General features: G+C 43.6%; 2 protein-coding genes across 20 annotated transcripts in view; both read left to right on the top strand.

The window, feature by feature from the left end:
- LOC126923099 (ephrin type-B receptor 1-B) overlaps positions 1-16836 on the top strand; it is a 93380-nt gene extending 76544 nt beyond the window's left edge. The window contains exons 5-17 of one of the 19 annotated variants that reach the window (XM_050736166.1): positions 41-577; positions 648-808; positions 895-1159; positions 1295-1483; positions 1632-1743; positions 1877-1944; positions 2492-2509; positions 3122-3187; positions 4324-4500; positions 4627-5096; positions 5418-5776; positions 10293-10367; positions 12135-16836. In XM_050736166.1, coding sequence (XP_050592123.1) covers positions 41-577; positions 648-808; positions 895-1159; positions 1295-1483; positions 1632-1743; positions 1877-1944; positions 2492-2509; positions 3122-3187; positions 4324-4500; positions 4627-5096; positions 5418-5776; positions 10293-10367; positions 12135-12399 — 2762 coding nt within the window. In that variant the 3' untranslated portion in view covers positions 12400-16836. Of the gene's footprint in view, positions 1-40; positions 578-647; positions 809-894; positions 1160-1294; positions 1484-1631; positions 1744-1873; positions 1945-2491; positions 2510-3121; positions 3188-4323; positions 4501-4626; positions 5097-5417; positions 5777-7955; positions 9853-10292; positions 10368-12134 lie in introns of those variants that run through there. The other 18 variants (XM_050736165.1, XM_050736168.1, XM_050736169.1 and 15 more) reach the window with 18 other exon arrangements.
- A 1643-nt stretch (positions 16837-18479) lies between these two features.
- Positions 18480-19591, top strand: LOC126923155 (60S ribosomal protein L34-like). Its single transcript, XM_050736326.1, has 4 exons — positions 18480-18593; positions 18756-18827; positions 19178-19375; positions 19453-19591. Exons 2-4 carry the CDS (start codon positions 18763-18765, stop codon positions 19544-19546), a joined length of 357 nt encoding a protein of 118 aa, XP_050592283.1. The 5' UTR covers positions 18480-18593; positions 18756-18762; the 3' UTR covers positions 19547-19591.
- The last annotated feature ends 132 nt before the right edge of the window (positions 19592-19723 follow it).

The raw sequence follows: 19723 nt of genomic DNA, 5'->3' as shown, positions 1-19723 counted from the left end.
TGTTCGAGTCGCGAGACGAAACCGATCGTTTGATCCACAGGACGCATCGCTGCTGGCGAGGGAAGGTTCAACACTAACACCGGGGTGGTTATAAACACGGAGGTCAAGTCCATTCCAGTGACGAAGAAGGGCGTGTACTTCGCGTTCCGCGATCAGGGAGCTTGCATCTCCATCTTGGCCATTAAAGTTTACTACATCAGCTGTCCGGAGATCTCTGTGAACTTTGCACACTTCCCGGCAACGCCAACGGGTCGCGAAGTCGCGTTGATCGAACAAACGATCGGCACTTGCGTGGACAACGCCGTGGTCATCGAACAGCCAACCTTCCTCTGCAAAGGAGATGGCAAATGGTACCTGCCTAACGGTGGATGTCACTGCAAACCTGGCTATCAGGCTGACGTCGAGAAGCAAGCGTGCACCGAGTGCGCGATCGGTAAATTCAAACACGAAGCTGGGTCGCACAGTTGCGAAGCTTGTCCGGCTCACAGCAAATCCTCCGATTACGGATTCACCGAATGTCGATGCAACGCCGGTTATTTTAGGGCCGAGAAAGATCCGAAGAAAATGCCTTGTACACGTGAGTTTCTTAACTTTGTACCGTTGATCCTGCCCGATCGAGGATATTTTATCGATTTGCACGTTTATAGAACCACCGTCGGCGCCACAAAATTTGACGGTGAACTTCGTCGACCAGTCTACTGTGATTCTGTCGTGGAACGCGCCGCACATGCTGGGCGGCAGAACAGATACGACTTACAGGGTGGTCTGCGATGCCTGTAGTATGGGCGTCAAATACATTCCCAACACCGTGAGTATTTCCTCTCCGCTTTTGGTCGTTTCGTTTTCCTGCGAACGACGAAACGCGCGTTAATTCGACTGGTTTCGGTCAAACAGGAAGTTTTCAACGATACGAAGATCACGATAACGGGTCTAAACGCGGTGACCACGTATCGATTCCAAGTATTTGCCGAGAACGGTGTGTCGGCGTTGGCTGGAAAATCCGAGTACGTGGACATCACCGTCACCACAGAAGCTAGCGTACCTAGTTTGGTGAGCAACGTCAGGATTACCAGCGTGAAGAGTTCGGAACTGAGCATTAGTTGGGACGCTCCGGTAACCGAGGTCGGTGGAGACAGCGATCTGGTCGAAAGATACGAAGGTAAAGTTGCTCGTTTCCCCTTGATCCCTAAAGTGCGAATATATAACTTTAACGACACGTCCGTCGTAACCTAACGTGTAACTATAAATACGTATAAATTAATTTATACGTTAATATCGCGTGATCTCGTTTCAGTGAGGTGTTATCCGCGATACGACGATGCTACCAACGCTACGGTTATACAAACTTCCGAGTTATCCGCGACGTTCAAGGGCCTAAAACCATCGACGGACTACGCGATACAAGTACGAGCGAAGACTACGCGAGGCTGGGGCGAATATACGCCCATAGTTTATAAAAAGACGCCTCATGCTATGGGACTAGGTGATTATTAGGATTAGTTGTATCACGCGTTCCCTCCCAATGAACCATCATCCATTCTCTCAGTCAACAGTTTACAGCGATTTTACGACACAGCGTGCATAATTAAAGCGTAGTTTCTCAATGGGGCATGTTTATTCGTCTTTCACAGACTACGTCGGAGAAGATGACAATATGCAAGTAAGGATCATAGCAGGAGCTATCGTTGCTGTGGTAGTCCTTCTGGTGATCATCATTATCATGACCGTTCTAATTTTGAGAAGGTAAACGGATTGTTTGTAACATTAAGTAGTAAATTAAAGACGATACAGATTATAATCATTGTCCAAGCATTTACTTTGCATCGCGGCGTTTCATTTGACTCTGATCTGATTTGGTATAATTTCGATACAGCAGGGCCTCGGACGAATGCAACAAGAAACAGCCCAGTGACTGCGATACCCTGGAGTATAGAAACGGCGAAGGTACGTTTGTCCGATGCCGACAGGCTTCGATTCTCTTTTCTTTATAAATTCATTATCGCTATAACCCCTGTCACTTTTATAGTTGTTTCACTACGCCCTCGTGTCTTGTGACTAATATTTTTGGATCACCACCCCCCCGTTAGATCCAGCAAGTATCGACCCCAGCCCCATCGATGTATACAATACCCCGATGATTTATGTCTTGTCGCTAAACACCCAATACTTTAGAAGTACTTCTTCGCTATCTCTCTCTGACGAAAGAAAGATTATTGAAAAGTGGTTCGTTTAAAGAAAAGAAAAGAAAACGGAAAAAGTTATTCAAGTCCGAGAACGGCTTCAGGCCAGCGAGTTAAAAAAGAATGAGAGACGATCGCTTACGAGCAAAATTCATACCGATCTGGCCCACAACCTAAGTACCATTATTCTAACAAAATTCTTTCGATTCTTTCTTTTCATGTGCGATTCCCCTAATCTATCGAACCTGCCTCCATGAAAAATCCATGAAAAAATCCAATGAAACAATGTACACAATCGCCTGCTACTACAGGACTAGTTGTGACCTACAGTAAGTCTTCTCCAACACCTCAAATTTTTTTTCTAGGAACTCGGTTTTGCGTAGTTATCTTTGCACCCCCTTGTACATGCATCTCTTTGATGCGTTCTAAATTTTTTACGCACGGGCACGCACGATCTTCTTGCTCGCTCCACCGTCGAACGGACGAGCGCGATATCAGCTTTGCGTACAATACCAAGTACCCTCCGAAGATGTGCGTGTACGTGCTTTTCATGCTTGCGTCATACAGTGTGCATCTACGTTCTGCATGCGTATGTTGTTAGTTGTGTTATCGTTGGCACTGCACTTGTTTTATTTGCGGTATGTTGTTTTATATATTTTATCCCCCTTCCTTTTTTGTTTTTCATTTACACGCGAGAATTTATACGCGTGCAACTATCGCAGAAGCCGAAGACAAGAACGCACGAAGATCAAGCAAGCGAGAATTAAACGCGTTTCCTATCGTTTCTTTTCTTTTTCTTTTTTTTTTTTTTTTTCAAATTCTCTCTCGAGTCGTTGCCTCTGTTCGGTCGCGTCATTAAAACTCTGTGCTCATCGTACATCCTTCGCTTCTTTTTGTTTGCTGTTTGTCAATTAGTGTGTTGGTTGTTGTGTTGTTCACAGTGCACTGCAAAATGGACAGTTCACCGATTGTGACAACCCACACCAACAACAAGAGCAAGTCCTCGCGTAAGTCCTTGATCAGCCCGAGTAAAATTTCGTCGAAATCGTTGAATCCGGAGGGGACGCGTCGACGCAAAACGCTCTCTCCTCGTGATCCACAGAGTCTTCGAGACACTTTACACTCGCTCAAACTGGAACACCACACATTTGCCCTTTTCTTATTTTCCTTTTTACCTCTGCTTTTATCTCTCTCTCTCTCTCTCTCTCTCTCTCTCTCTCTTTTTCTCTTTTTTTTCTCTCACTCTCTCTTTATATTTCCCTTTTCGTTTCTTTTCGTCGTTCCCTTAAATTTTAAGTAGACGAGAAGCACGAAAAGAAAGCATGAGATTCCTTTATTCTCTTAAACGTGTTACCAATTTGCATCGTGTTCTTTTGTATCTCTTGCATCGTTCCATTTTTTCAGCCAGTCGTCGAGATCTTTTCCAATCGTCTGTATAACGTTCTGTGCGTTGACGTGTGCGAAATACTGGCATGTTTCGGTGGAACTCGAATTAATTTGCCTCGCAGAGTTAGCGAGCCGTCGCAGATGCATTCGCGGATGTAAATTAACAGGCGACGAAGTAATTCGATTCGACCGGAGCATCCTCCGCGCTCCGTACTACGACTAACGTCATTCAATCTGATGCATCGTAATTGAAATCATTTGGCGTATTAGGCATGCGAGGATTTCTACGCTAGCATGAAAGTTATTTAGCGCGAGATTTTTCAGTTTTCCGTTTTAGATCTTTTTATACATAGTGGTATAATTAGTGAATTATTTCGTTGCCCCTTACTTTATTAGTGAAAGCAAATATTTTCCTTTATATCGGAATTATTATAATAGAAAGTGTTTATTATACGATGGAAAATTGTGTCGAGTATAAATATTCAAAGATAAGGCTAGTGAGCTGGAAAACTAATAAACACACGGTTTCAGCCTTTTTTTTTTTAATACATATATATATATATATACACGTTTGTTTTATAATTTCGAACATGTCTAATTTTGTTTAAAGAGGAAGGGTGTGTGAGTGTTTTCACGGGATAATACGGTTGACAGTCACGGAGCGAACGTTGTCACTCTCGCGCTCCGAGATTCCGTCAAAATTTAACACACCGGCCCTCGTGTTAATATAATGAACTCTGTTTTGGTGACGTTGCAGTGACCACGCCGCTGTTCACACCTGCAGTGGGAGTTGCTGCCGCGAGTGCGGGAGGTGCTGGTGGCGGAGGTGCAAGGAGTTACGTCGATCCTCATACTTACGAAGATCCGAATCAAGCTGTGAGAGAATTCGCCCGAGAAATCGACGCAGGATACATTACGATAGAAGCTATCATAGGTATATAAATAGCCTTTTCGTGTCTTTTGAAACGTTAATACGTTCTTCGAACGCCTAGCATCTCGCATCTCAATTTTGTCAGATTTTTTTGTTAACAAATTTCTCTCGTTTCTCGTTAACGAACAGGTGGTGGAGAATTTGGCGACGTTTGTCGAGGAAAATTAAAACTACCGCCAGACGGTCGAACGGAGATCGACGTCGCGATCAAGACATTGAAACCAGGCTCCGCCGACAAAGCTCGCAACGACTTCCTCACTGAAGCCTCCATCATGGGTCAGTTCGAGCATCCGAACGTGATATTCCTGCAAGGTGTCGTAACCAAGAGCAATCCAGTGATGATCATCACTGAGTTCATGGAGAACGGTAGCCTGGACACTTTCCTGCGTGCGAACGACGGCAAGTTCCAGGTGCTGCAGCTTGTAGGCATGCTTCGCGGTATAGCGAGCGGCATGCAGTATCTTGCTGAAATGAACTACGTACATCGAGATCTCGCGGCGAGGAACGTGCTCGTGAATGCTGCACTCGTCTGCAAGATCGCCGATTTCGGGCTTAGCCGGGAGATCGAAAGCGCCACGGAAGGAGCGTACACGACCAGGGTAAGTAGTCAGCTCGCAAAACACTGTTGCTCGTGCTATGGTACAACTTCGTTTATCCGAAGCTCCGTTTAGTAACAATCGCGTTAACGTTGTAACGTTCAGCGAAATTAGAGGTGAAAATGTAGTCAAAAAGTTTTGGTCGAAGTCAATTTTATAGGCTTCTTGCGATAACGCGAAAGAACGGCGAGATACTCTGGAACCGTTTGCTAGACCGAGGAATTCGGATAAACAAAGTTGTATCGTATCGATGTTACTCCTTTTCTTTGACGAGACGCGGTCTCGTCGATGGAACCGAGACTTTCAAATATCGAATCTTGAAAGACTGTTTACTCCGGCAAAAAGGGTGGAAAGATCCCGGTACGATGGACAGCTCCGGAAGCGATAGCGTTCCGAAAGTTCACCAGCGCTTCCGACGTATGGAGCATGGGCATCGTTTGTTGGGAGGTGATGTCCTACGGCGAAAGACCGTATTGGAACTGGTCTAATCAGGATGTGATAAAGTCGATCGAAAAAGGATACAGGCTTCCAGCACCGATGGATTGTCCGGAAGCGATCTATCAGCTGATGCTCGATTGCTGGCAGAAGGAACGAACCCATCGTCCTACCTTCGCCAATCTCACTCAAACCTTGGACAAATTGATACGAAGCCCGGACACGCTGAGGAAAATCGCCCAGAACAGGTAACAATTTTCATTCTATTCGAGAGAATAGGAATTTCTTCGCGACTCGCGTACCTATATGTTACTGGCGCGCTATTATTCACGTGTTCGATGTATCGGGATTACCATTCGCAGGAGAAGTACCGAGAAAACTTGCGTTTCCGACTAACGTAATACGAACAACGGTGCAAAAAAAAAAAACCTGTCGTGTCGTTGCTTTCATCGTACGAACAATTCGGTAGGCTCCGTGAGATAATTGATCCAACGCGATACTAGATATTCCTGGGAACGCGTTTGGCATCAGGGGCCTGCACCACCGAATTGTTCTTTCATCATCTCTTAACACGAATCATGCCGCATGCTACGCGAATCACACTTCGTGTCCATAAATTAATTTCTCTCGACAGCCAAACGTTTTTTCCGTTCTATCGCTGAATACTGTAAGAAGCTCACATGCTCTGCGCTCTTCACGTACGCTGTTAGACTGGGCTTTGATGTTGTTGCTCATCCGTAATAGGATGTTACCGCCTAAACGATGAATATTGGCCGTCCAGGAATAATCACGAATGTGTGTGTGTCTACTCGACAGAGAGAGATTCTTGTGCACGTCTATGCTCGAGGCGCCGTTAATACCTCGACCTGATTGGCATTACTGGAAACGGGCATATTGTACTGGACTGATCTTTTTCGCACCTTTTAGTTCGTGACGTCTGACATTTTCATTCAAAGCTACTTATTCGTTTCTCTTATTTTCTTATGGATCTATTTTTTTTTTTTTTTTATATATACATATATATATACATATGTACACATTTCTTTTCTTTATTTTTCTTTTTTAATATTTTTTTTTTTTTTTTGTACATTTCCCGTAGCTCAAAGTCGTCAAAATTGATTTTGTACAGCGCCTCCGCTTCCTCGCATCTCGTTCTCTTTGAAATTCAACGATGTCAAATTGAAAGAGAGAGAAACACCGAGAAAGGATTTCGCGAGCAACGAAGCGCGAGAAAATAGAACGTGCGGGAAACAAAAATTTCTGTTGGATTTTTCTTGTTTACAGCACATATTTTCGATGAATCTCGGCGAGTAATCTCGTTAAGCTGAATGTCCGACGCGCGAGAAAAATGTCGTTCGAAAAAGTTTGCGACCATATACTACATGTAACAAGCGGCTTTTGCGCACGTAACTCTGCTCTTAATTAAAACGGCTTAATTTCCTTTGGAACGTGCAAAAAGATCTACTACCTACCTTCCGTTTCTGTTTCGTATTACTTGTTGGGAGGAAAATTAATTTATGGACGAAAGTCTCCGCGCGATCATTTTCGCGGAATAATTTTTCGTTCGCGTTTCAAGAGAACGGCGAAAAGTGCGCATCGTACTGCGGTGGCTTTCAGAGAGCTTTTATCGCTTTAGCGCTTATCGTTTCTGTAATCCTGGAGCCTTTAAACCCTCGTCCTCTTACCTCCACTTATTTCCACCGCGAAACACAAAAAAGGCGAACAAAGGCGAGATCAAACGATACTCGAGAGTCGGACGTCTTGCCAGCACCGCTTTATCGTTGCACACGATCGTTAATGAAGAATACGAGGAAAGTGTTTGTGGTTTTTAAGAACAGCAGCGGACATCGCGAAAAAATTGCCAAATTTTTCTCCCGATCGAAGAAAGGAGAAAAACATTTTGATCGTCCATCGATTCGTCGTACCTCGAGACGAGTCGATTATCGTTAATTCAACTATTTCGTCGTTAAACATCCAGAAGAAAGTTTCCAACGAAATAGAACAAGTCTTTGCGTCGCCTTTGCTCGTTTGAACTTTGGATCCATCGACTGTTCGACGAAATCCTGTTCTCTCCCCTTTGGTCGTGTAACTTTGCTTCAAAGGTAAAAAACGGTTGAAACGGTTGAGATATTTCAACGCACGTTGAAAAATAAAGAAATTCTAGATAGGACGCTTTACCGGAAGGAAAGGACTTTACGCATATTCGTTTCGACATCGATGGATCAATCTCTGTCGTTTCCATCCCTCTGCCCTTCGATCCAACGAAAATTTCAGTTTCTCTTGCCGACGACGTTCCTTTTTTTCTGGGCTAATTCTTTGTGGTTTTGGTTTTGTGGTGTCTTTGGTACCCGACTACGAACTGCAACCCAACGCAACTGCGACAACTACCATCTACCACCAACTACAACTCAACAACTACAACAACAGCGTGAGGCCACCTGCACACAATCCGTACTATGTCACAAGCCACGCGGCTGCCGCACAGGCCGCGGCAGCGACCGCTGCGATTCCAGCCGCGACAACGGGTCCGTTCGTAGACGTAGTCGGCCATCAGGCCCATCAAGCCCAGTCGACGATTGCCGTTCCAGTAATGCCACCAGGAGCCGGCCGTAGCTTACACTATCACACACACGCAGCGACACACGCATTGCCACAACAGCCACCGCTTACTTATCCCAATTGGGTCCCATTCACACACTTCGGTTAATCGACCAGAATCGATCGTATTTTTTCTCTTTAAGAGAGACAAGTGCTTCCTGCTGCCTCTTCTTCGGTTTCACGAGCGAACGTCTAGAGATCAGAAGCCTCGTTGCTAAATTTCCATGCATCTTCGATCGACGATGTTCGCGTCGAAAGCATCGTTACGTGCATTTCAACTTGAACGTCGTTAATAATCTTTAACGATAGGTAGCAAACCGATGTTGCGATATTCGTACGCTGTAATATCTGATTAAAAATTAGTATCAATTTGACATTTATATGAACGCGCGTTTATCGACATTCTTTTCTATGGAGAATCGACAGAACGCGATCATTGTCTATTCCGTCGTCCTGTCAGAGGGTCAACAACGATCAACGACAAAGTCTTTGCGTCTTCAGTTTTTTTTTTTCCTCGCAGCCGTCTCCGTTTGGGGTCGAAGCTCCACGATCGTCGTTTTCGTCCAAAGCTGAAACGAAATTCGTATAATGAAAAAGTCGTCGGAGAGTGGGAGTAAGACCCGCTCGTTTCTTTCCGTGCAAACAACGATCGAAGTTGTACGCGTTCCAGCTTGTCAAACGACAACCGGGTCCAACGGATTGGCTTTTTTCGTCCGTCGACGTTCGCCGAAGAAACACTCGTGCAGTTTTTGCCGAACGTTGAACGATGCACAGGGACGCTTTTCTCCTTAAGCAGAATAATCGCGGATAGGATGATTTTCACGCGTTTCTCTCTAGCGTAGGGAATCGCTCTCGTAAAGGAAATATTTAGGTTGTCGATTGTGTTGCGAGCGTATTTAGACGTAGGTAAAAAACGGTAGCGAATTATAGTCGTCGTAGTGGAAAGATTTTCACGGTTTTCGAATTATACGAGATTCATTATCGTCGGCAAAGGAATCTACGATACGTATACTTATTTATAAAGAGAAAAGTGTTTTTTATCGATGTGACGTTGGAGCGACCGCCAGGCGCGATGAATTTTATCCATCTTAGCTGCCACGTAGAGATCGCATAGAGAATATTTATGGTTCTAGTTAGAGTGATTTAAATGGGAAATTTTATGAGAGTATATACATATATATGTAACCCGCAGTTTTTTGGTAGAGATATAACGAGAATTTATAGAGGACGAATCGAAGCAACGAATAGCAATATACGTAGAATGGGTTTAAGCTGGGAAAGCTTAGGAACGGGCAGAGAGGGTTTTAACCGCGAGACGCGTTGTCATAGTCTTTCAGATGTTTTTCTAATTCTTCATATACGTAATGTGTGTATATATATATATATATATGTATATATCTCACAGGAGTATACGTAAACATATACATATATCGTAAAGAAGCGGATATATATACATACATATATATATATATATATATATCGATATAGTATTTATTAACGTCACGACTTTTACCGCAACAAAAGGAGGAAACTGCAAAGACTTATTAGCATTTAATCACGCGAGCTACCATTCGACCAGATTAGAATAGTATTTTTCTACTTGAAAGTCGAGAAAAGTCAGGAAAACCGTACCGAGAAATTGTACGCGATATCCCAGGTTGTTTTCACGCCGGGACGATCGATTCTTGCGACGATACGCGCGTCGCGCCTACGTTATAGCGAAAAATCTGGACAAAAAGGTCGATCATAGCGGAATGCGTCGCGACACACCATTACAGGAAAAATGGAATGGAAGGAAGATAGAACGGGACGACAAACGAAGAGGGTTAAGGTTTCGCTGCTTCGCGAACGATTTTTCTTTTTCGAGACGAGAATCAAAATGGACAATCAGCTTAGACGCGTTACGCCCGCGGAAATCGAATCGATGCGCGCTAATTACCTTAGAGTTTACGCCGACAATCGCGATAAACGAGCTTCGCGCAAGCACACGGTCGCACGCTCGCGCAAACGTACAACGGCACACCGGAGAGAAATCAGGGCAGAGATGAGACGAGAAAACGTATGCGATACACGTAAACACACACAGGCAAACCAGACACACGTACAAGCAAACACACGCCAAAGTGTGTGACCTCGATCGCACTAACAAATGCTAACAATTGTCAGAATCAGGGAAAGGGGTGCTCCGCCCCCACCCCCACCCGCCTCGTCGACATCCTCCAACGTGCATTTGAGGAAAAGGTAAAAAATCAAGAACAGCTTTCAGTCGACCCAAAAAGAAAAAAAAAAAAAGAAGTAAAGAAAGTACGAAGGAAAGGAGGAGCAACAAGGCAAGAAAAAGAATAGTCATTCGCCGAGGTGTTTCTTGATCGACGAGTACATACGATATAATACCACCTACCGTGCGAGTCTCTCGGAAAACAAATTCATCGACTCGGCGGCCTTTTACGAAGTTATCGATTTCGCGTTTACGCGAACAAGTTACGTAATTAGCATGGAACGTTTCGAAGAAGAAATCTTACGTCGATAAATTTACTTATCCGAAGGAGATAGCGGAAATACTTGTAAACTGCACGGTGCATTTAAAAAAAAGGAACGCACCGATAATTATCGTTCTTCCATGGATTTAAATTTACGCAGTTGGTCGACACGTCTTGCAACGATAAGCGACTCGCGTAGTCGCGTGCAACGGATTCGATTCGTTGCCTTTTTGCTCCGTTTGCTTCGTTCGAATCACCATGAGTATTGCTGCCACGTAGACAGCATTTGCTCTGCTTGTATCCTATTAGTTCGTATCGCACTGCTTGCTTCATACGCACCATTATCCATTCACGTCTACGTAATACGTCCAGCTGATCTCTCGACTTTGTGTGTATATCATCAACGTAATAACACCGTCATTAGCGACTCTCACTATCGTGTCACCATCGATCACCGATCGCTAGCAACGGTTCCACGAAGGTTCGAATTTTCACGATCTCGCCTGTGTAACCGTGATTCGATCGACTTTTTCCGGCGTGCAAGCACGAGCTCGCTTCGCAGACTGGTCGCGTGTATCGTAGATCGGTCGACACGCGAATCGAGCGAGGCTTTCAGGCACGGTCGTGAAAACTTATCGAGCCTCGGTCAAAGTGTACATAAAGATATTTTACCGGCCCTTCTAACATCCGTTTTATACCGTATCTACCCGTAAATCCGCCCGTAAAACATCTATCAAGTAAATGACACCAATGGAACGACTTCTCCTAGAAACGAGTAGCGAACCTCCCCCAAAAACTCGATTCTGAATCACGCTCTTTCACCCTAACCAACCACCCTATCGACTGCAAATTCTTTTCTTAACTCTGCTCGCAGAATGTCTCTTACGTACGTCCGATAAACCGTGTATCGCGAACGTGGACTTTCTACGAGAAAGTCGATTTTTCCGTCATTGGCGAGAATGACTTTCTGCGAGCACGAGAATCAAAATGTCTATGTATTTTGTTGCTAACCGATGGATATTAGTGTACATATACCGGATATAACATAGATCCCGTTTGTGTAAACAGATCTAGGGCTGAGTACGAGCGTAGCTATTTCGACGACCGATGTAATTGGCGTTCGTCGAAACGGCTGACCCACCACCACACCCTTCCTTACTAGAGATATTTCGATGATAGAATCCGAAATGGACTTGAAATTGCTCTTTACAGTTCCGAAGGTGGAAAGACGAAAGCGTTTCTCTAGCTCGATCGCTTGAACCGTCGATCTTCTCCGATCAAAACCGATCGTTTCGGAACGAGAAGGCCGATCCACTGGAAATCGATTTGTTCCTTTGTCCTCTAATTTCGATGAAGCTCGATCAGAGATCAAAGCGCTCGCGTTTTTCCGCTCTGTCCTTAGAATCCGATCAACGACCTGTAGAAGCTCGAACGAATTTCAGGTCTTTGGTTCCTCATAGCGTTCCCCTGGATTCCTTGATATATCGCGGAAACGAAGGATTCGAGTGTAACACGAAATTTTCGACAGGGGCACCAATCCACTGGCGCCGGACGCGGTGGACTTGACGCAGCTGACCTCGGTCAGCGAGTGGCTGGCTTCCATCAAGATGTCACGGTACGCGGAGAGTTTCGAAAGATCCGGAGTGACTACCTTGGAGGCGGCCGCGCGTGTTACCGTACAAGAGCTGACGGCGCTCGGGGTGACGTTGGTGGGACACCAGAAGAAGATAATGAACAGCGTGACAGCGCTCAGAGCGCAGATGTCGGCCACTTCGCAAGGTTTTCTCGTTTAATCGGGTTGACGTTGCGACCGACGCAGGATTCGATTCCACGTTCCATCGACGAAACGCATCGTTCGTTCGAGAAGCTTTCGCGTCGATCACCCTCTGAACGGAATTGTACGAAGGCACGACGGTCCGTAGCATCGTCATCCTAGTCAGGGCGATAGACGTTTTTCTTGGAAGAGAAGCTTCGTTGGCGAACGCGAGGCCACGAGCCACGGCAGAAGGGCCGCGCCGCCAGTTTGGCAGAATCGGCGAGGAACCGCGTATCGCAGACATTCCAACGGAGAAAAAGCACCGGAGATCCGTTCGAGTTGCCGCCTCCCACGTCGCATGCAAAACGACGAAATTCGCCGCTGCGACGACCACTCATCGGACCTAGTTTTTACGAAACTAGCGCGAATCTTCTTCGACAAACGAACCATTTTTTACGAGACGATCGTGACGGGATCGACGCGCAACAAACGTATACCGCGACTCCGCGAACGAGTCCGCCGTCGACTTTGTCTTTCTCTCGCTAGAAAATTTTTCTCGCGCGCTGTCCAACTCGTGGATCCGTGGCGTCGCGTGGAAAACAACCGAACTGCCACTGCACGATCACTGCCGTATAAAATTTAGAGAACGTCGCGCGACGAGCCGACGACGTCGATCCTACCTAGAAGCCGAACTTTTCCAACCTGCTCACCGTCGAGACTTTCTCGGTTTCTCGGTCCAAACGCTCTTTGCTGTCAACGAAAAGTCGCTCTCTCGTTTCACCGTGAGTTCCTAACCGTATGTGGCGCGAATCGAACGGTGAACAGCGGGTGGTCCAACGATTCGCACGATGCGTGCCGTCGAGCGTCTCTACGGTACAGAACCGATTGCACGAACAAATAGACGGCCTAAAGTAACAACGAGCCCCGCAGCTTGCCCCTCGTTTCGTTCCTCCGTGCGAAAGTTTTCGAGCAACGATTGGTTGATTACGAAACCGAAACGAAGATTCCACGGGTCTAACGATACGTTTTAAGCTAGCCATTTACAGGAGGGAGAAATCGAGCAGGGTAACGCGTCCTCGCTGCGAGTCTAGCGCCGCGTTTTACGTCCCGTGCAGCGAATATTTTCTAGCTCTTATCGATAAAGCTTAATCGATGTACAAACACACGGCGCATCTTACGCGCGGCTCGCGCGACGCATGTAGATATACGAATACGAAAAGCGTTGCCATTCCGCTCCGCTTTTGCCAAACGATCGAAGGAGCGACGGGTAATCGCGCGAGACTGAAAGCGAAATTGCTGGAAATTGCTCTAGATGTTAAATAACGCGACGACGAAACTCGAAGAAAGCAGGACTCTTGCCTTCGCGTTACCTATATGATAAGTATATCGTTTATACGCGATTTGTATAGGTACCTGTCGATCAAAGGGAAGAGGGAACGAGTAACCAAGCAGGAACATGTGCCAATAACGCTAAAACAGAGAGCGAGAGCGATAGAGGGTGAAAGTGTGTGTGTGTGTGTGTGAGAGAGAGAAAGAGAGAGAGAGTGCGTGAACGAGGGAAAATGTTTTGCGCGAAAGGGAAAGAAAAGGCGCACGCTATCGCGCGTAATCGTCGATTGCGAGGAAAAATGCTCCCCATATATATATATATATACACAGTTATTAAAAGAGAAATAGATTATACGGTGCGCAATGCGGGACAGATTTGTCGGAAAGGACCGTGGGAGTGTGCAACGAGTAGCAGGGAGAAAAGAAACCGCGAAACGTGTCCCTCGACACCGTGAACATATCAAGGAGTTTAAAAGAAAGATTAAATAAAAGGGACGATGAAAGCGCGAGAAGGAGCGTGGCGGGTAAATTTTTCGAAGCAACGACGAGCGAGAGATGTTCGGCGCGAGATCGATGCGGAAAAGTTTTCGCGACGACACCGACGCGAAAACGGACACGCGGTGGCCGCCTCCGAGTAACAGATTTACCTTTGTACGAGCGGTTTCGAATTGTTTCGCATCGCAGACGCAACGTCCGTGCCGCAGCGTGCACGCGTAGCGATACTATCCAACGGACAATGGATGGTCTGTATCTCGTTGGATGATGCACGTTCGCCGATCGTAAAGACTGCTTGCCAGACGGACGACGATCTGGCAGACGCCCGTTGAAACCGGCGAACGCTTGCGAGCAAGTCGGCCGAGCCACGGGAAATTTGTATTCTTAATTTAACGAATTACGCTAGAGATATAGTTGGGGAAAGGGAGCCGATGGACGCCACGATGCACGAAATCGCTGGCGTGCGAAAGAAAACGTGGAATAACTTTGTTCGTTGGTTTGGGTGGATCCATCGGCGCGCGTCGCGCCTCTCCGTCAGGAGATTCTTACGCGAGGTCGTTCCGTTTGCATGGGAAAAATGCGAAGGGAGATGCCGGAGGGTGCGGTTCGGTCCGCGTTGTTTCGCGTTGAAGGGCGAAAGATCGCGTGGCGAACGCGCACCCTCCATTACGAGAGAAAGAGAACGAGAAAAGCTACTGAGAATAGCGACGATTAAGAAGCAATAAGCGAATACACGCAAACGCAGATTTTTATATAGAGAATGTTAAAAAATTTCAGAAAATATTAATTATCGATAGCGCTATCTTCCTAAATGTTCGTATTAAAAGTTAAACGAGAAGCAAGGTAAAGCGTGAGACTTTAACGACAAAGTCAGGTGGAGTCCCGACCGAATCGCGCGATATCGCGACAGAGACGAAGGAGAAACGAGGCGCGCAACGATACGATGTCGCAGCGTGACGTTGAAACGAATTTTTAGAAATACGAAAAACCGATCGAACGAGAAGGAAAGAAATTTCGGCCGGGACTCCGCCAGAGGGGAAAAAAGAGAGAAAAAAGATTTTAAAAACTTTCAGCTGTAACTATTTGTGTCTAGCGACGAACCTGCGAGTGCGACCTGAAGTTTTGAAAATGTCGATAGTTTCAGTGAATTAATATTTAGATTTCATAGATCTCTGTCGATATTACACGATCGTAGGCACGAAACGAGCAGAAGATAATTAGTTAGAGCGTAAAAGATATCTTATTAGAGACCTTTTCCATTTCACTCGAGTCTTTCGCGTTCGAACCTGCCTACAGCTGTCTCTGTTTCTCGAGTCTTTTCGATCGCATTTCCTCCTCTTCTTCTTCTACTTCTACTTCTACTTCTACTTCTACTTCTATTTCTACTTCTACTTCTCCGAGAACCACGTCATTTACGTACTTTGATTCTCTGTATTTTCCACTCTCCGATTCTAATACGCAGGGCGCTTCTTATTTTGTAAGAGACGAGAATCCAAGGTGCGAAAACGTCGAGAGAAGGAAAAGCGATAGGAAAAATAACTGCGTAATCCGAATCAAAATTTACTTCGATTCACGCGAACGACGCTTCAATTGCGTTTCCTCTCCTATCGTTTTCCTTTATATTCGCCTTCTTTCCTTTATTTTTAGTTACGATTGTATTGATACTTTTTCTTCTTTTTTTTTTTCCTTTTCTTTTAAGTAATCGTTACTCTTCCTAACGAGGAAACGCAGCGACGAGCAAACGAATGAGAAATCGTTGAACACATCCTCCTTGGACGCTCCTTTACTTAAATACTTTTACTCGATTTAACACTTCTGTACTACTATTTATTAAAAACAAAGAAAGCCTTATTTATTGTTTAGAGATCAGACTAAATTAAAAAAAAAAAGAAAAAAAGGACGTTCTAACCGTGGTAGGTTATCCATTTACCTTACTAGAATCGTACGAAAGGGGACGAAAGAAAGATGAGAGAAGAAAAGAAAGATCATTATTTCCTTACTTCGCTGTTTTCGAAAAATTCTCACCGCCGTATAAAAAGAGACGAAAGGATAAAAGAAAAAAAAAACGCGAAATACAGCGTCATAGATACGATCGTCGAGTCTCTAAGCAGTTATGTTATCGATTAGTTAAGCGTTTTTTAAGCGATCTACGTGCACATTGTTGTTTAATTCTCTTTTCAATTTGTTTCCCTCCTTTTTTTTTCTTTTTTCTTTTGCCTTTTTAACAGTCTGTTTAACAGCGAACTTTGTCAAAGTACCTGCTTCGGAAACGAAAAGCAAACAAAAAAAAAAAAAAAGATAAAATAAAGAAAGAAGAAAACATATATTAAATTCGCGAGAAGACAAAGCACACAGGTACCGTCCCGTATATATTATAAATAGCTCATCTACTATCATGTACACGCATCATAATTTATGTATACTCATCGAACTGAGTTTTTACGATAATTGGTTCAGCGAATCACCATCGTGTGTCCTCGATTCATTGTATAAAACGAAAGAAGCGACAAAGCGCGACAGATGCAATAAGAGAGTTAATGTCGACAAATTTTGGAACGTGTCTAAAAACATTTTTCCTATGGTGTTGTCAAGACGATGTTGAATGTAAATAAGATATAATAAATAATATACCTTATACGATGTAAAACAACCACCAGTCATTCTTACCCAACCCATTGAAAGCCCTTGCTTCTCCATTCATTTACATTATACAATTTCCTTTCCTTGATCATTAAAAATTTACGCTATAGAATTTTACGCGACCATAAGAAACTCAAAGATACAAAAATGCATAGAGTTTCGCTCTTTATCGGTCGATTCTAAAGCTGTACGAGATTATCGTAAAAAAGGAGCGATTAATCGTCCAATTCGTTGGGACTTTGGTGTAAGAAGGGAACGTGTATCTGTCCTTGTCGCGCAATATCGCGTTCCTCGTCTACGACCACCGAATATGCTGCCATCCATCGGACTCGGTTAAAATCGCGAAAAAGTAACGGGAGCGTGGAACGTGCGAGGAAGTGTCTCACCTCCTGTTGGACAGGGAGAGCACTACTGTGCGACTTATGCCGCGTGAAAGACAAGGAAAGACTTATGCCGTGTTTGATCGCCATCTATCCCGGCACACTCCAACTTCGTGTTCCAGCTTTACCACACGGATGACAGTACGTGGCTTGTCCGTAGACATTTCCCTCTAATCCGACTAACGTTCGCTAATTACTACCTATCCGAGAAATATTCGTGTACTTTTAAAGTCGTCGAATAATTAACGATCATTTGACAGATTAGGAGACGTACGTCCGTACTTATCGCACAGTGGTGCGCTCCTTGTCTAACAGGAGGTAAGATACCTGCTCGCACGTTGTATGCTCTTGTTACTTTCTCGCAGTTCCAACCGGATCCGATAGATGGCTATCCTAGTCGTAAGCAAGGACCGCATTACTGTAGGACAAGGACAGACAGAGACGTCTCCTTCTAATCCATCGAATTTTGGATAATTATTCTGTTTTTAGGAGAAATTGTTGCAGTCCTGGAAGTAGAATAAAGTGTAGACGCCGTGGAATATTCTCAAATAGTTGTGCGATGGAACAGAAGATTTGTGTTAGACAAGGAACACGATAGTGCGCGTGCGACAAAGACAGCAGTAGCAGTTGATTCCACCTTTTTCGTTCTAAATTACGATGATAATTATCTTGTAACTTGTGCTTGATATTTATTTTAAAATGTATGACATATAATAAAAATGTGTAATATGTAATATATAATGATAAAATAAATGTGTAATATTTATTTAAAGATACATTCATAAATCAAAAAATACATATATCCAACATTATTTGCGATATAAAATAAATAAAAAGAAGCCAATCAAGTTTCAGCATTGCTTAACTTTAGCAGTCGAAGGGAAACGTTTAGAGAGAGTCTTCGTTTTAAAAAGTGCATTAATTATACATGTATAGCTTAACCTATAACGGAGAAATAATACGTCCAATGTTTACGAGTTGTAATTTCTGTGTAAATTTCTGTCCCTCCTTATGGACTCTACTTTCCAACTTAAGATTTATCTAGCCTAATGCCTTCGTGTTAAATGTTATTACCTATATTTGGTACTCGCATATCTGTTTAATTATTTTGTTTCGATTTTAATTTTACACGAAGGTCTGTTAAAACCTGCTTTGTATAAAAACATTCTCAATGTGTCTGGCCCTTTGCACCGTGCATACTAGATCTAGAATACATTTAAAAAAATCCCTTTATCTAATATTTCTCTGGTATGCTTTTCGTTTATGGCGAAATATTACTACTTATTTATCGCTAGAGGGCAGTGCTGTTTTAAAGTTCGAGATCACGCTTGCGTACAATAAAATTTCTCGACACTGTCGTTTCCTTTTCCGCTTGGATCTGCTAAAGGTTCGTTCGAATTTTATATTTTACTTTAATACCCGTAATATCTAGATTAATCCTTGAAGATGAAGTTGTTTTTACGATTGCTCTGAAATCGATGCCCTTTAACGATATAATTTATTATCATATGAACGAACCTTCCTGCTAAGAAACGAATATATATTCCAGAAACAAAATGGTACAGCGACTAACCTATCGACGTCGATTGTCATACAATACAAAGAGTAACAGGAGACGCGTGTAAGTATCTGCTTTCTTTAAAATATAACTAGTATATTATTGCGTTAAACATGTTATCGTATATTATATTTACGTTGTAAAAAATTTCCTATACAACTTCTAAAAATATAAACATTTGATCGTTTGAGGTTATATTTTGGTTTACTTTTACACGTGAAATTCACATGTGTCCTATTTAAAGTCACACAATAGTGTTTTCATCGAATATAAATTAACATTTTCTTTTAATTATACGCCACTTTAATCGATTCATTGAAAACAAAATATTTCACTACACAGATAGACAGACTACATAGTGTTTCACTATCAAATTGTGTCTGAGAAATAGTGACAGTATTATAAATTTACAGTGTGCGTACTCCTGGAGGAAAATTAGTATATCAATATCTTAAGAAACCGAAGAAAATTCCAAGATGCGGTCAATGCAAAGACAAATTGAGGGGTATTCAACCAGCCAGACCTATGGAAAGGTCGCGAATGTGCAGACGAAAAAAGACGGTCAAACGTGTATATGGCGGTGTTCTTTGTCACAAATGCGTCAAGGAAAGGTATAATTTGATTTCCTTTATTTATGTGGGATAACTATCTGAAAAGATTCGTTATTCGTATGGACCTTTGTTTGTAGAATCGTTCGTGCTTTCCTTATTGAAGAACAGAAGATTGTCATAAAGGTGATGAAAACACATGCGTTTGCAAAATTGAGGAAAGCAGAAAAATAATCATTTTCTTTTTCATAATTAAATAAAATATATTTAAAAAGACAATGTAGCGCGAATTATTTTCTTATAACTATAACAGTTACTTCACATCTGCGCTTTTTTCTTTTCTTTTGTTTACCATATATCGATGCATGTACATTTATGTAGTTGTAAAACATTATAGTTTGAAGAGTCTAT

The sequence above is a fragment of the Bombus affinis genome, chromosome 13 (genome assembly GCF_024516045.1).
Source record: "Bombus affinis isolate iyBomAffi1 chromosome 13, iyBomAffi1.2, whole genome shotgun sequence".
NCBI classification, from domain to species: Eukaryota; Metazoa; Arthropoda; class Insecta; order Hymenoptera; family Apidae; genus Bombus; species Bombus affinis.
Note: the sequence above shows the minus strand (reverse complement) of the source record. Positions and strands in the feature narration are given on the sequence as shown.